The sequence below is a fragment of the Convolutriloba macropyga genome, chromosome 15 (assembly GCF_964194025.1).
Source record: "Convolutriloba macropyga chromosome 15, txConMacr16.3, whole genome shotgun sequence".
Lineage (NCBI taxonomy): Eukaryota > Metazoa > Xenacoelomorpha > Acoela > Convolutidae > Convolutriloba > Convolutriloba macropyga.
The window spans coordinates 16379595-16396768 of NC_134482.1; the positions used below are offsets into that span (position 1 = coordinate 16379595).

Genomic DNA, 17174 nt, shown 5'->3' on the forward strand with positions numbered 1-17174 from the left:
TCATTCATAGTCTTGAAAAACCTATTGTTAATAAATTTGTCCACCTGTGATCCTTTCACGTATTGGTATTCGTATGTCGACTACGGTCCATGATCTGATATCCATACGAACTGTTTCCTATCAGCTTCATTGTCTCCGCAACGACTGTTGACTCCTTATTCTGGTCTCCTTCGCTGCGGGCATCGACAACATTCTGAACAAATGTCTCAAAGCAGCGCCGGGGAGTGTATTGGAGAAACCAAAAGACGTCTTTCAGGATCACACCTTTTTCTAGATAAAATAACAAAAGTGGTGTAATAACTGGTCCTCGTTCAAGCTTGAAACTGGAAATGAGCATTTTTCTGGGTCTGGATTGTAATTTGTTGCGTTCTGCAAACTCTTTCATATGGTCCCCAATATCATCTCGTCCAACTTCACAATTCTTGAAAATTGAAGGAAAGTCTTCAAAGTAAGGATACATTTCCTCTGGAACTTCAAGACTACAATCGACGACACCAAACAGTTCTCCACGTTTAATTTTCTCAATGAGCGAGTTTTTGTTCATCGATGGTTGGAAGGGATAATTTGACTTGAGAAAGTCTTTAACCCCATTTGTGTTTTCGCTCCTCCACTTCTTCCATTGACACTCCCAGATCTCTTCAACATTCAACCCCAATCCCTTCGGGTACTCTCTTCTATTATTGTCACGTTCTCTCCGCTTCAATCCGCTTTCAATGTCCTCGAAGAGAAGCGGTTTTTCCTCTTGACACGGCCAAAAATGAAAGAAGCAACCCATCGCTTCAAAAACCGTGTTTCAATGGTTACAAAATCCATCAACTAAATAAGGACCAAGCTTCTTTTGTTTCTTGTGTGTGAACTGGGTTTTATTTGTCAGCAAAGAACTGTGAATAGTTGTCAACTTAGGCTGTGAATTTTATAGTTGTCAACTTAATAGAACTGTGAATTTTATAGTTGTCAACTTAGGCTGGTAGTAACAAGCGCTTCAAATTGTCTTAAGAAAAGAACAAAAGCTAGTTATAGTTAAGTTGTTGAAGAGAAGGAAAAGAAGTAAAATGAGTTGTACTTTTGTTTGTACACTATGATAAAGATGACATCATTATGACGCAATAGTGACGTAATTATTACGGTACTATGAGTAAGACCTCAGTCAAGTGAGTTGTGCATGCTTAGATAAAGTATGAATCATCATATAGTAAGTAGTATGGTATAGACTTTGTTCACATGAGTTCAATGACCACATAGAGTATCTAGGTTTCTGTAATTCGGTAATTGTTCCAATCCTAAGACGTAATTGATCTTAATTTTGTTCTAAAGAGGACAGTGGCCCCATGAAATTATGAAATCATCTATTTTTCCGTGATTGCGAAGATAGCAGGACGTAATTTTCATGGTACTATGATTTAATTGATACATTTTATGACTTATTTCACTAACGATAGTGAAAAATTCGATGAAGTTGTACTCAAAAAACCTCTATCGATCACCTGAGAAGATTCGCCTTTACAAAAGAAGATGTCAAAATTGATGTTTGAAAGATCACTAAATAAATGGATTGTCAGATAGAAATTAAATAAATACAGATGATGATGTTAAGTTGTCTAATTTTTGATATATTTCCGATAAATATTTGAAAACATTTTATTCTTGACAAAATTTGGTTGCTTTTCGACAATACTAAAAAACGTGTAAAAACTGACTATTTTTGACAAGATTTAGCTAATTTGTGGTAATTATAAGTGGCAGCAATTGGACAGTTTTTAATAGAATTGGGTTTTTTGTTAAAAAATTCGTTTTTTTTTGGCAAAAATGAAGTATTTTTTGGTAAGAAATGGCTTTTTTTTAGTATTGAGTAGTTTCTGGTAAAGTTCTGGAAAAATTTCGTCAGATTTGGGTATTTTCTGCAAGAATTGGGTAATTTTTGGCAATAATTGGGTAATTTTTAGTAATAATTGGGTATTTTTGGTAATAATTGGGTTTTTTTGGTAAGAATTGGATGTTTTTTCACCAAGAATTGTGTTATTTCTGCCAAGAAATGGTATGTTTTTGGCATGAATTGGGTGTTTATTTCAAGAATTGGGTATCTTGTCAGCAGGAATTGTGTTTTTTTCAAGAAATAGCTTTTTTTTAGCATAATTTGGGTATTTGTGGCAAGAATTGGACATTTTTGGCAATAATTGGGTATTTTTAGCGAGGATGGGGTATTTCTGGCAAGAATTGGTTATTTTAAGCAAGAATGTGATATTTTTCGTGTGAACAGCTTGGGTATCATGCTCTGAGGTGCGTCTTTTATGGGAAGGGGTAAATTACCTTACTAATTTAATATTAAGGGATTATCTGACTAATCCCCCTCATGTGAACAGCGTGGGTATCACGCTGTGAGGTACGTCTTTTGGATACGAGGGAAAATGGGCTATACGTAATCTTTATAGATAGTAACATCTTTTTATCCTCCCTGTCTTGCTAATCCCCTTCGTGCGAATAGCTGGGGTATCATGCTGTGAGGTACGTCTTTTAAATCCACGTAAACCCTACTTAACATTCGATGAATCATCTAAATGATTATTTAAGTACTATCTTGTTAATTCTTTTCGCATGAACAGCTTGGGTATCATTCTGTGAGGTACATCTTTGAAAATTTATATTAATAAAGTGTAATTTGTTAGGGGGTCAATGGCCTTACAGATTTGATGTTCAGGCAATATCTCGTTAATCCCCTTCCTGTGAACAGCTTGGTATCATGCAGTGAGATACAGCTTTTGAATTTTACATTAGTAAAGTGTAATATGGGAATGGGTAAGTGACCTTACTATTTTGTTACTAAGAGATTCTCTTGCAAATCTCCTTCGTGCGAACATCGTGGGTATCATGCTGTGAGGTACGTCTTTGGAAATTGACATTATTAAAGTGTAATATGGTAGGGGGTCAATGACCTTACTGATTTATTGTTAAGGTACTATCTTGCTAATCCCCATCGTGTGAACAGCCTGGGTATCATGCTGTGAGGTACGTCTTTGAAATCTGACGTTAGTAAAGTGTAATTTGGAATGGGCTAAATGACCGAATTCGTTAAGGCACTATCTTGCTAATCCCCCTCGTGTGAACAGCTTGGGTATCATGCTGTGACGTACATCTCTGAAGTTTGACATTAGTAAAGTCTAATATGTGAATGGGTAAATGACCTCACTATTTTGTTATTGAGGGATTATCTTGCTAATCCCCTTCATGTGAACAGCTTGGGTATCATGCTGTGAAGTACATCTCTGAAGTTTGACATTAGTAAAGTGTAATATGTGAATGGGTAAATGACCTCACTATTTTGTTATTGAGGGATTATCTTGCTAATCCTCCTCGTGTGAAGAGCTAGGGTATCATGCTGTGAGGTGGTACATCTTTGGAAATTTACTTCATTAAAGTGTAATATGGTTGGGGGTCAATAACCTTACTGATTTGCTGTTAATGCACTATCTTGCTAATCCCCTTCGTGTGAACAGCTTGGGTATCATGCTGTGAAGTACATCTCTGAAGTTTGACATTAGTAAAGTGTAATATGTGAATGGGTAAATGACCTCACTATTTTGTTATTGAGGGATTATCTTGCTAATCCTCCTCGTGTGAAGAGCTTGGGTATCATGCTCTGAGGTGGTACATCTTTGGAAATTTACATTATTAAAGTGTAATATGGTTGGGGGTCAATAACCTTACTGATTTTCTGTTAAGGCACTATCTTGCTAATCCCCTTCGTGTGAACAGCATGTGTGTCATGCTGTGAGGTACGTCTTTGGAAATTTACATTATTAAAGTGCAATATGGTAGGGGGTCAATGTCCTTACTGATTTGTTGTTCAGACACTATCTTGCTAATCCCCTTCGTGTGAACAGCTTGGGTATCTTGCTGTGAGGTACATTTTTGGAAATTTACATTGTTAAACTGTAATATTGTAGGGAGTCAATGACCTTACCAATTTAATATCAAGGGATTATCTTGCTAATCCCCTCGTGTGAACAGCTTGGGTATCATGCTGTGAGGTACGTCTTTGGAAATTGACATTAGTAAAGTGCAATATGGGAAAGGGTAAATGACCTTACCAATTTAATATCAAGGGATTATCTTGCTAATTCCCTCGTGTGAACAGCTTGGGTATCATGCTGTGAGGTGCATTTTTGAAAAGTCGTACGTAACTGCAAATTAGTCATCCTAAATTATTATTGAAGGATTATCTTGCTAATCCCCTTCGTGTGAACAGCTTGGGTATCATGCTGTGAGGAGGTACATCTTTGGAAATTGGAGGGTAGGAGGCTATACCTAATGTTAATACATAGGTACTTCCTTTTACCCCCCCCCCAACTCTTAATGGGGTGTAGCGGTTGTTATTTTCCCACTGTAGGGGGGCTTCAAAGAGTTCGAAATTTAAATGATGAAATATGGATAGAATTAAATCTATTCTTCTCTGATTATTAATAATAAATATCAAAAACACGGTAACAGTAACCCTGTATCAAAACTCTATTTGTTATAGAGGAATGGCTTCATCCTCGCAGACGATGACTCCATGTACGAGGGTGAAATGGATGGGTACAATCTCAAAGGACAGGTCAGTAATTAAATTCAACTATGACATTTAACGACTAACTAAAATTTTTTCAACAAAATTTCCAAGTGACCTTTGGGGCTTTTTGTTGGCTTTCCTAATTGAGTACCTTTTTTGCCACTTTGAATCTAAGGTTTTCACTGATTTTTATTGAAGTTTTGAAGTTTTTGCAAAGTGCTCTCTTTAACTGTTCCACTGGGTTTTGCTCAGAAGTAATTTAACTTTCTGATTCAGTCTAATTTCTATAATTTTGAACTTCATTTTTGTGTGTGTAGGGCATGCTAACATTTCCAAGTGGAGACTACTTGGATGGGAAGTTCGAGGGAAGTTGGAAAGACCTCAAAGTCAATGGACTCCTCAAGAGACCCGCAGACGGGCTTGAGAGTAAACCCCGCGAAACGTAAGTACCCCCCCCCCCCCCCTCCCTTCATCAGAGGAATCCCCATACCTCCTCCCCCTGACGTATGAAAAGAGGATAGGAAATAACTGTTCTGTTGAATTGCTTCATTACAGAGTTTTTTATCAAAGAAAATTACGTAAAAAATAATCTTACTTGCGAGCGTGGACTTTGATTTGAAGACGTTGATTGTCAGTATATAACAAATCATTTCAGGACTATATTAAGTGCGATTCGAGTGTTGCAATTTATTATTATCCACCCACTAATCAGGGTGTGGGGTGGGTGGGCGTGACAAGGTGCAAACAGGAAAATATTCATTCCTTCTTGTCTTTAGAATGTACCGTAAGTTCGACGTACCCCCTTCCGCAAAGTGGGAATGTCTCTTCCGCAAGTGCAGACTCAGAATGGGAATCATGAAGTCAATGGAGGAGGTGTCTATTGCATCTTCCACCTCCTCCTCTTCCTCCGTTCCTCCTGGACCATTCCACCATCAGAACCAGCAGTCTTCAGCGTCGTCAGTCAGGGTTCCCTGCAGTGAAGTTTGGAGCTCAGTTACGAACTACATGGAAATGTATGTTTTGAAGTGGCTAAAAGTATTAACACTTTTATTTACTTGTAAAAAATGGAAAGTTTGGTTGAAATGTTCCTTATTTTTACTTGAAATGAAGTTAATACAAGTTTTTTAGTCATGGGCACAGAATAAGTTCTTTCAAAATTTAAGCTAAGTTAAAACTGGTTCCTGAAAAATTTTTCAACTTTTTCAACAGATTCATTTAGCTTAAGGAAGTCTCGAAAATCTGCTATTTTTTGTTTAGCGACACTGACATTTTCAAGGACATAGAGGACATTCTGCCACTTGCACAGTCGGATTGGTTCACTCTCTCACAAACACAGCAAATTACGTTCAAAGATTTTCTCAGAAGGGTAAATATTTAAAGATTTCCTCATAAGGGACAACTGTTGAACATTTATGAGAGGGAAATCAATCGAAGAAAAAATAGTGAAGAAATTGAATTACTTGAAATGTGTGCGTATATTTGATTTGAATTAGTCAAGTAGTCTTGGTAGTTTAGTTCATCTTTTTAAATGAGAAAGCCTTTAAAAGTTACATTTTGGAACTGGAACTTAATTAAATACGACCAATGTTCTGACGAAATTGAGCTCATTGCAGTGAAATTAAATAAACATTATTAATTGCTCTCAGAAAAAGATTGTGTCAACTATATTAATCCTGCCGGTATTTTTATACAGTTTTTCATCCTACCGAATTTTTGTCATGGTTTTTTTTCCGTCTGAACATTTTGCTTTGCTTTTTATCCTCACGGGATAGGGATAAAACGACGGGATAGGGATAAACAGGTAAAGCTCGGAAGTCATTAAGTGGCTGATGATTTCTTGGAGTTTTACTGGTCTCTAAGTGTACACACGAAGACGCCGAAAAAACATAAAAAAAACATTGTGTAAGGGGCGTTTTGGCGATCTAGACCTCCTTACTCCCCCAGAGCCGCTCTAATCTCCGCCTGCTTCTAAGCCCCTGCCCTTAATGCACCATTTTTTAAGCTTGAGCTATGCTCGCTGACCGCCAAATAGCTAATCAAGAACCCAACTGTTCGGCAGTCGTTTGAGAGCATTTGGCCCGACGTTAGTTGGTTATATTTAAAGCAATGTGTTTTTCAAAATAAAAAATGAATGAATCTGTTCAGTCAGTGAAAGTTTTATTATAATTTCTGTCTGTCTGTGGACTCATCTTTTGAACTGCTGGTGTTCAAATTTTTGGTCTGTGTTGTCAAGTTTGTTATTTGTCTACTATTCCAATATCAACTATCATGTTTCATCCTAATACGCGCTTAGCTGTTTGAAGTAAATATTTTTGTGAACTTTTGGTTAAAATTTTGTTTTCGAGGAAATTTTGTGTGTTATTGGTTTTTCTTTTTTCGATATTCAAAAGAATTTTTGACTTCGGGTCCATTTTCGCTCATCCGGTTTTTTCAATTTAGTTTTAATTTCAGGCCGTAAAAGATAATCCAAAAGTTGGAAAAAATTGTGAGTATTGTGTAAAGTTGTGAGTATTGTGTGAAGAGTCTGACCTTCTCCTCTTTGACCTTAAAGAATTTTGTTAAAAACACTCGATTCTGAGCATTATTCATGCATTTCTAAACACATAACAGCTCTCAAATCACACAGTAAAGCAATATTATTGTTTAATAAATGAAAATGATCGATGATAAACAGTATTCCTCTCTGAACAAACAAGACATTTACCAGCTCTATGTTAAAACTTACCAAAAATTTGGAAGAAAAAGAGAAATTTATAGAGGATACAATTACAAAATTTACCAAGATGATGGAGTCTGGTTTGTATATGGCTAATCCCCAACTGGTAGGGGGTGAGACAGTGAGACGGTTCAGGGTGGGGTTGCAATTGCAAAAGAATGTAAAACAGTAGGCACCATGACGGAGGCGAACGAATTGGTTCGCGATTTCCCAAAAAAAGAACTGTCACCGGAATGCGAAAACCTTGTTATTGGCAGTGGATAATAGGCAAGCTTGAGATCCACAAATCTATTCCAATCGACTGCGCAATTCATGCTTATCGTGGGTCCACTACCAACGAGAAAATTAAAGTTTTGAACAAATACGACCCAAAAAAAATCCGAACATTAGTAATTCAAGACGGAACAAACAACGTGCTGAAATATAATAGTAAATCTGCCAACGAAAATTTCCTTGAACACAAAAAACTAATTGACTTATGCATTGAAAAATTCAATCCAGATGTTTGCGTTGTTTGCGAAATACCACCATTGAAAAACGTCGAGCAGTATCGGGATAAAAATGAAAAAATTGATGAAATCAATAATCTTATTACATCTACTATTCCAATAAACCATCTTTCAAGATATCTTTTCTTAATGCTAATATTAAAAATGTAAATAGTGCAGTAAACAAGGATAATAATAACAGTGGTGATTCCATTGGATATAATTTCTTATATTTTGATAATGTGCATTTAAACTACCAGCATGGTGTGCCTCTTCTCAAAAACTGGCTGCTTTTTCATCTTCTTTTGACATCTAATGGTAGCATCCGTCCTAAAGGACTCTATCAAAACAAAAGCCTAATTAATAAAAGTCCTCAAAACGCCTACAGCTCTAATTATCGAAATAAACCATACAACTACCCCCAAACAAACAGAAATAATTTATCGACTTATAACAATAGTTATCAGCCTGTGAATCAAAGATACTCCGCACTAAACTATAAAGGTGCTTCTAACTATTATGCCCAGTCCTATCAAAGACCCCCATTCCAATAAAACGATAATTTGTAATACTGATGATTTAGAGAACTGTTGTTGCAAGTGTTTAAAATAAATGACATTGAACATCTTCTTTTCGTCAACCCAACAATCAAAATGTTTTTATTTAGTTTTGCTACTGTTGGCCTCAAGAATTCCCGCGTCAACAGTGGCAATTACATTACATAGCAAAACAAAAACTTTCGACGAAGGCTTTGGAAAAGCTTTTAAGTACCTTCCACAAACAGGGTTTTTATTTGTAGGATGTAAAAGTATTACTATATTTCTTTTTCTGATTAGCTTAACGCTACTCCTAAGGGCTGGTGATATAGAAACAAACCCAGGACCTGTTTTAACTTACAATGAGTCTATCAAAATGACTCTAAGAAGAGAGTCGGAAATAAAAATTTATCATCTAAATGCACAAAGCATTTTTAGCAAGAAAGAACAACTACGCACGCTAGTGCACGATCTTGGTCCTAACTGCATTTTTTGTTTCACAGAAACATGGCTTTGTGAGTTTGATGATATAAACATTTTCAATCCTGAAAAAGAAAGATACTGTTGTTTCAGATCTGACCGTATTTCGCCTGCCGGAATGAAAACGAAAAAAGGTGGTGGAGCTTGTTCCAAAGGTTTTTTCTCCGAAAATTCGAAATAATTTGAATCTTTTTACGAGGAATTTTGAGAGTGTATGGGTCTCATTGAAAATACCAACTTGTCCATCCTTACTAGTGAATGTTACTTATAACCCCAATAAACAAAAAAGCACTGATTTTTTGGACCAACTTGCAATTAACATTGATAATGCAATTACGAAAAACGAAAAGATAATACTTCTGGGCGACTATAACATTAACTATTTAGATACCTTGGAAAGATCTAGGCTTGAAACAGTAATACTTCCTTATGATTTACATATAAGGAACCAAACCATTCCTACTCGTCTAAACCGTGGCAACAATACCAAAAGCCTTATTGATTACATTATTACTGACTGTTCAACTATAAACGACACTATAATTTGTGATAGCATAGTAAAAAGTGACCACTTTGCTACTCTAAGTCTATTAGGGCTTCATGTTGAAACTAAAAAGGTACCAGTACAGAAAAAATTTTGCGATAAAAAGAACTATAATGCACTTGATTTTAAACACTGCCTAGAACAACAAAACTGGCAAAAAATGTATGGTCAGAACAACTTGGATTCAATGCTACAAGTTTTCACTGAAAATTTTACTTCAGCACTTTCGAAAAGCGCTCCACTTGAAAAATGTTTTATCCGTAATGACAAAAATTTTTTTACATTAACAGACAAATGGTTAACTAGAAAATCAAGACAACTGGTGGTCGATCGAGATAGGTTTTTGAATGATAAAGACTATGAAAATTTCTTTGATCTAAAAAACCAGTTTAGTATTTCTAATGACAACGATTTCAACAGATTTCATAGAATTCTTATTGAAGCAGCAGAAAGTGACAGAAAAAAGTGGATGCTGATAAATGAAGTAAGAAACTCTGAAAAAACAAAACCCAGAATCTACAGTTTGAGAAATGTACTTGGTGATTATGTAACCCAGACAAAAAAATTGCTAACCTGTTGAACTATCGTTTCTCTACACTTGGGAAATTCCAAGGCCCTCAGCATCCACTACAGACTTTTGGGACAGGCAATCCTAAACAAAAAACTTTTAGCTTTCACTATGTAACGGAAAAAGACTGTCATGACGCAATTAGGGCACTGGGGAGAAATAAACGGATTGGACCATCCAACATTCTTGCATGGGCTATTAAAGACTCAAGCTCTGTCATTGTTCCTCATTTAAATTTCCTTGTGAACTACTGCATCAAATTATCTTGCTTCCCTAATGAGCTTAAACGAGCACATGTTGTACCACTATACAAGAAAGATGACCCTGAGGAACATAATAACTATCGCCCAATTTCCATTACCCCATGCCTTTCTAAGATCATTGAAACCATCTTGAGGGATCAAATTTGTCAGTACCTTCACGACAACAAATTACTAAGTAAAAATCAATATGGTTTTAGGAAAAAGTTTTCTACCATCGATTCCCTAATATTTTGCACAGAATTTATCAGAAACAAAACTGACATTAACAATTTTGTCACAGCAGCATTTCTTGACCTATCAAAAGCTTTTGATTCTATCAATTTTGACATTTTGGATATCAAGTTAGGCAACTTAGGTTTTGTTGAGAACTCAAAAAATCTCTTAAGAAGTTTCGTTACAAACCGCCGCCAATCTGTTGTACTACAAGATTGCATATCAGATGAACTAATGCTTCATAGAGGTGTACCACAAGGAACAGTACTTGGTCCGCTCCTATTTAATCTGTACATTAATGACATGGCAACAAGAGTTGACAATGAAACTGAACTCAAACAATATGCTGACGATACCGTTATTTTAACTTTTGATACCTCCATTGACAAAAGCAAAATCAAGTTAGAGCAAAATGCAAACAAACTTATTCGATTTTTTCATGAACATCACCTCACAGTTAATACCTCTAAACCTGAATTCATGATATTTGGTAAGAGCAAAAGAAAAGATTTCAGTGAACAGATAATTTTAAATTCAATTCCAATAGACGAGAAACCTGAAGTAAAATATTTAGGGGTTCACATAGACAGCAATTTAACGTTTCAAGAGGAAGTGAAACATATCTTACGAAAAATGGCCGGAGGAATAAAAACAATTTATGCTATTAGAAAATCAATTCCACAAAAACTATTGATACTTGTCCTAAATGCCCTAGTATTAAGTCACTTGCACTACTCAGCGGTTATCATTCACGCAATTGAGCAAAATTTAATAATGTCTCTTGAGAAACAGCTTAACTGGTCATTACGAGCAACCTTTTTTAGTCAGAAATTTGAATCTGTTCAAGATATTAAATGCAGTCGGAATATACTACCCGTAAAACTCTTTTTGAAAGCAAAAAGATTACAATACTTTTGGAAAATAAAAAAACAGTTACGACCTGCTTTTTCACCAACATCGGGACGTCCTTTAATCACCTGGAATCTTCATGAGTCTATAAGGACAGAAAAATTGTTCTGGGACCAAAAATTTTTCTCTATCAAAAGGCAAAACTCGTTTGTTAGATTAGCGATACTAGATTGGAATGAACTACCCAGCGAAATTAAAATCAAACAAGACAAAAAAAATTTCCCCAAGCAACTTAGAACTTTCTTCTCCTCAGCTTACAAAAGGAACCCTTTTTTGTGGAAGGTTACTTGTTCAACATGGCGTGACTTTAAATTTGGAAAATGAATTAGAACTACTGTTTCCTGGTTGGGTTGACTTTATAAACTTAATTAATTTTTATTTTGAGATATGCGACATAATTTGAATTTAACTCAATTTTTCGGTTATAATATGGAAATAATAAATCCATTTAAATAATTACACTGCCGGACTAATATCAATTGTACTCGTTGATGTGAATCGGAATTCAGTGTTTTTTTTTAAAGTTTAATAGCTTGTTTTCAAGTAATTTGATTTTATTAATTGTACAAACCAAACCTCAATACAACCAAAACTAATTTGATAAGTCCTTCAAATGTAAAACTGACAAAACAGACTTTCGAATGGTAAATTATTCAGGATAAGGCAAGAAAACTGTAAGTAACGTAACATCATGAGAACAACTACATCAAAAAACGGAAAATGTAGCAACATTTTTTGGCAGGGCTTGGTCTAAGATCGATCACCGAGATGTTTTTGAAACATAAAAATTTTAAGCCTAAAACAAGCGCAATCGATTTAGTATGTTAGTGGGTTCAAGGAAAATAATGTTATTTGCACTTTTTCTGAGCATTCTACGTTTAATAGAACGGATATAAGGCTTTCATGCGGTTAAAAATTACGTAAAAAAACTTTTGCTGCATAGCTTTACGTAGATTGCTCATTTCATTTCGTTTCATCGCTGCTCTTATTTACTCAGTAACAAAATGTCTGGATTTTTCCAGCCGAGTTATGACTGGCAACATTGCCAAAATATTCAAGGATGTATAAAGATTAGGAAGGAAAAAGAATCAGTGAGAGGATAATATCAGCGCTAGATTAATACATTAATTGAAAAATTTTTAAGAACAAGCACTCTGATTTTTTTGGACATTCTTTCATTAGGTTCTCTTAGACTGTTGAATTTTTACGATAAAATTTAGGTAGAATTTTTCAGGGGGTAGAATTTTTAAATGAAATTTAATCATTTTCTCATTCCAGCGACTGTTCTTACAGAGTTGAGTCCGTTGCCGTGGTTGGTTTTTTGTCGCCTCGAATTTGTTAACTTAGACTAAGTGGTATATCTTCATTGTAGAGTATTCCAATTTTTTGCCATTCCAAATGCATTGCCTTTAATAATTTGATTTTTTTTTATTTGTGCACTGTCGATATCATTTTTTTCATGTTTATCATAAATATTTTTTTTGTTTAATTTTTTGGTTCATTATTTTTATAAAGTTGATTGCTGTAAATCCCCCTTTGTAATGAAGTTATATATACAAGAAGAGCATAGGTTGAACCCAGTTAAGAGGTATTATGTTATTTTTATTACACATAACACGTTCTCGGCAATCGTCTTTTAAAACTTTGTTTTATAATTTTAGTTTTTTTCGCATGTTGACTTGAAATCTTTACTTTTCAATTTATGCGAACAAATCTGTTAGTGCACACTTTGAAGGTTTTACTTGGCCAACTAGGCGCTTCTATTTAGCAGTTTATCATATTAAGAGAGCAATTATGGTCATACAGCTGGTAATTATGTAAGTCTTTTCATCGCCAGGACACTAGCTTTTTATTGAAATCATCTGTAGAAAACCCTTCTAGGAAAAAGTGATTGTCCTCCATTTCAGATAAGCGAGAACAAGAAACACCCAATTGGTCAATTATTGGACGAACTGTTTGTGGTGTTCCGTGCAACTTATGGAGGGGAAGTTGATAGATTGGGAAGAGTTTACAGACGTCTGTTGCCTCATGCAATCTCAGAACTTAAGAGCCTAATTGCCAGATTCGCAGACACTTTGACATATCTGGCACCGTGTATTGATGCCAGGTAAATATCATTTCCAGATCCATTTCGTTTGGCGATTTAAGTTGGGCAAATTTGTTGCTTAGCAAATACTTGTTTGGGCCCATAAACTGATAGAAATCAGATAGAAAAAAATTGAAATGTCATTTTTTGCTTCTTCTCATATTATGTATTCAAATATAAAACAATTTTCCCCCAAATTAACAGATTCATAAATATGCGCTGGTGCAATTTTCGCCGTATCTCACGCAAAATCACTATAAAATAACCTAGGCTCTGTTCATGGGGGGAGGGAGGCTAGCGGAAAAGATTATTTCGATTATTCGGTTATTAACCCTCATTTGTGAAGGAGAGGTGGGAGGAGGGTGAAGTTATTTGCCCACTAAGCTTGAGGTTGTGTGGGTTGCACATAATATGCACCCTTTAGGCTCTAAGCTGGGTAGGGGGTTACATTGAAGATTCGATTTAAATCTCACACAAAGAGCGTGGAGATATACAGTTGTTGCAACCACATGACGAAATGATACTTTGATTGTCGATAAATATTATCAAATTTGGCTGGGCTGCTACAGATCACACAATACGGGATCTCTTTATGTATGCCAGTCAAACTTGACAAAAGATAAAACAAATCGAAGGCAAAGATATATGCCTAAGACCTGTCTGTGCTATAAGTCTCAATTTAAAATAGTTGGGGGGCTGAGAAGTTCAATTATTAAATAGATAGTTTAAATGAACAAGCTTACACTGAGTAGTATTAAACCGGGTTGAACTGTTACTTGATTGTGTTGTTAAGTGAGTGCGTCGTTGAAACTTCTTCCAGTCGATTTCTCACAAGTATGTTCTGTTGGAAAATTTGCTAAGTTGGAAATCTTTAATAAAATTTCTTCTCTGTTTAATTTTAGGAATTTATTTTGCAAGAAAAATGAAGCAGTTGTCTGCTGCTGGTCGTTGGCTCTGTTATTTGTCTCTCTAATTTTATTCCGTCCCACTTCGCTGAGAGAAACAATTAATTCCTCTCAGCTCCGTTTGGGCCGATAGGGAGCGAATCACAAACTCACGTTCATAGTGAGGTGCTTCTTAATTTTCCTATTGGCCGAGAAGGCAAGAGAATTAACTCTTTTTTATCTCACGGAAAAATTATTGAAACTCCAAAAAATAATAAAAATCTAAAAAGCTGAGAGCATCAATTATTGATTTCGTAGGCGCCTGTTTTCTGCTTTTCCCCTCTTCCAAAACCGCAACAATTATGGTTTTCTTGGGGGCTTTTTATGAGACTCTATTGTCTTTTCCCCTGAAGCAATCTGCTTCATCTTTATTGAATTTGGGGGGAAAGATCTGCATTGCAACTGTCAAAAGCAGAAGTAATTTAAATTAAAAGAAACTTTGGTTTTACAGGCCGCCTACGTTCAACAACGTACATTTTCTGTCCTGGATATAAGCGAGGAGATCCAGGCCTAAAGTTGTGTTATTTAAATAAGTCGAACCGAGTTGTTTAAATACTTGTGTACTGGTAGTCTTAATAAGCGTTAGTTTGTTTAGCGCGCGGCGAAAGAATGGTTAATTAGCGCCTAAATACGTTCGCTCTAATGCGGGATTAGTTATCCGTTCATTTGTAACGGCTCTCGTAATACTACAGCTCACCCCGATTTTTAAGATAGAAAAGAAAATGATTAAAAGAAAGAAATATACTGCATCGTATGTAATTTTATTGTGCTTGGGACATGTAAATGAGTTACTACAGGTTCAGACAGTTATAAAATTAATCGCAAAGGGCGATAATGGTATGCTATAGAATTAGTCGCAAAGGGCGATAGTATCATTTGTATATAAAGTTTATCGCAAATGGCGATAGGTACAAAAGATTTGCAAAGGGCGGCGGCCATGTCAGTTGAAAAATTCTGGCGGTAGGATGACCGGGCTCGTTACAGGACTGTCGCCGTCGTCCAATATATCAAACACTTCCACAACTTCTTCAGTTTGTATAGTCAGTTCCACAGGTGATGATGCCGCCATTTCCACAGGTTTTCTGTCTGTTTTCTTTTTGGCTTCTAGTTTGCGGCTTTCTTCTCGTTTATTTTTCCGAGTTTTCTTGTCCTTCATTTTTCTTAATTCGCGATTTAGCTCTTTAATTTTTTGCACTAGCTTCTTATTTTCAATTCCGAGCTTTTGATTCGCTGATGTGATTTCTAGATGTTTTTGTATGTACACCTTATTCAATTGTTTTAGATTGCTGTCTTCAGTCTTCTGAAGTTGTTTTGTAATCACATACTGACGTCTCCAGTAGTCATCGCTGGTAGTTTTTTCCTTCTCACTCCTTTTTGAGGTTCTCAAATTTTATTTGCAATTCTTGTAGTTCCTTTTTTTTTGATGAAGAGCTCTTGCTTGAAGCGGTTGTTTTCTGTGATGAGACTTTCCTTTGATGTTTCGCTACAATGGTCTTCTGCTGAAGGGAACGCGGTTGTAGCATCATAAGGGACGTTAATGTAGACATCCAGCTGGTGATTTCTTACGTTATACGTTTTCGTTTCTGGATCTCTGTTCTTTATCCTCCACGTGTTAGATTCACTGCTTAGGCTAAAATGTTTTACGAGTGGCAATTCGTCCGATTTCATGAAGCAATCCTCATTCGTAGCATCGTTTCTAACTTTCACCCGTTCTAATGTTGTGAATTTGTTGTAGTTTGCTTTGAGCGTGTATTTCAGATGGTTTAGAAATCTCGGGTTCTCAGGATTTAGGTCTGCCTCTCTGCTTCGTTGTACGTTCAAGCAGTAGTGTTTGTTTTTCCTATCTTCCTCAGATAAGAGGTCATCAATGTTGGCTAATTTTCGGATCTTTTCCGCATGGTTATTATTCAGAAAATGTGAGGGGCATCTTTTGCGGTTTATTTTCCAGTTAACTTCAGGGTCGTACTGGTTAGAAGTTGATGGAGTGTCCAGTTGTGGTTTAATGGGTGCAAACGGGGGAGTTGATGTTTTGCTTGGATGTTCATTTTTCCTAATTTGATTTGGGTGTGCTGCAGATTGTTCGTGGGGAGTGTAGATTGTTCGTGTAGAGGACATGTTGACAGTCTGATTTTGATCAGTTGTGGTGATCACACTCTTAAGTGTTGCTTGGCTGTTCATTGTGATGTGTGGGATCTAAAATTATTTTTGATTATTTTTCCTGTGTCTTAATTATCACACATTATGGTCTCTTTTCAAGTTTGCAATTGTATTGCTAATATATTCTATTGTAAAAAATATTTTTGTAAGGTTTTGTTGCTAACTGCTTTACTTAAAAATTATAATGCTAAATGCATTTGTTATTAAAGTTTGGTAGAAAAGTTTTTGTTTTGCTAAATGCAAATTTAACTTTAATAAAGGGAGGGAGGCAATAATAAAAAATTTTTTATACTTATGCCAGGCAAGCAGCCCTGGCACAAGTACGTCTTTCTCCGCTGCCCGGAGGTGTGAGTCTTGGGGCGTGCGTCACACTAACACGGCTGCAACGACCCGTGCAGCTGGGGAGACAACCTTGCTGAGCTGAAAGAAATTTTTTCGGGTCATTTTTGGAATTTTCAGTTATCGTGTTAGTGTTCTGAATTATTTAGGTTCAAAAGCCAGGGGGCAGGCTGGAGAAAGCTGAGGTAACCCCTTCCCGAGGAAAAGTTAAAAGAGAAAAAAAAAGATCGTTTGTACTTGAGTTGTTTTTGGTTTATTAGACAACGTCGTTTAAAAAAATTTTTGCAAATGGGACATCTTGTCAGCTTATTTATGCACACCCGACAGAATCGGTGTTTGTCATGTTGGGAAAAATGTGGGTGTTTTGTTACTCCTAATTCTGTTT

The 17174-nt window shown here is 36.0% G+C and overlaps 1 protein-coding gene across 1 annotated transcript in view; it reads left to right on the plus strand.

Annotated features, from left to right (window-relative positions):
• Positions 1 to 17174, plus strand: part of LOC142354460 (alsin-like) — a 168711-nt gene that overhangs the window by 109787 nt on the left and 41750 nt on the right. Inside the window, exons 20-24 of the mRNA XM_075406762.1 lie at positions 4517 to 4591; positions 4864 to 4988; positions 5323 to 5559; positions 5804 to 5912; positions 13171 to 13370. Of these exons, the coding sequence (XP_075262877.1) occupies positions 4517 to 4591; positions 4864 to 4988; positions 5323 to 5559; positions 5804 to 5912; positions 13171 to 13370 (746 nt within the window). The remainder of the gene's footprint in view (positions 1 to 4516; positions 4592 to 4863; positions 4989 to 5322; positions 5560 to 5803; positions 5913 to 13170; positions 13371 to 17174) is intronic.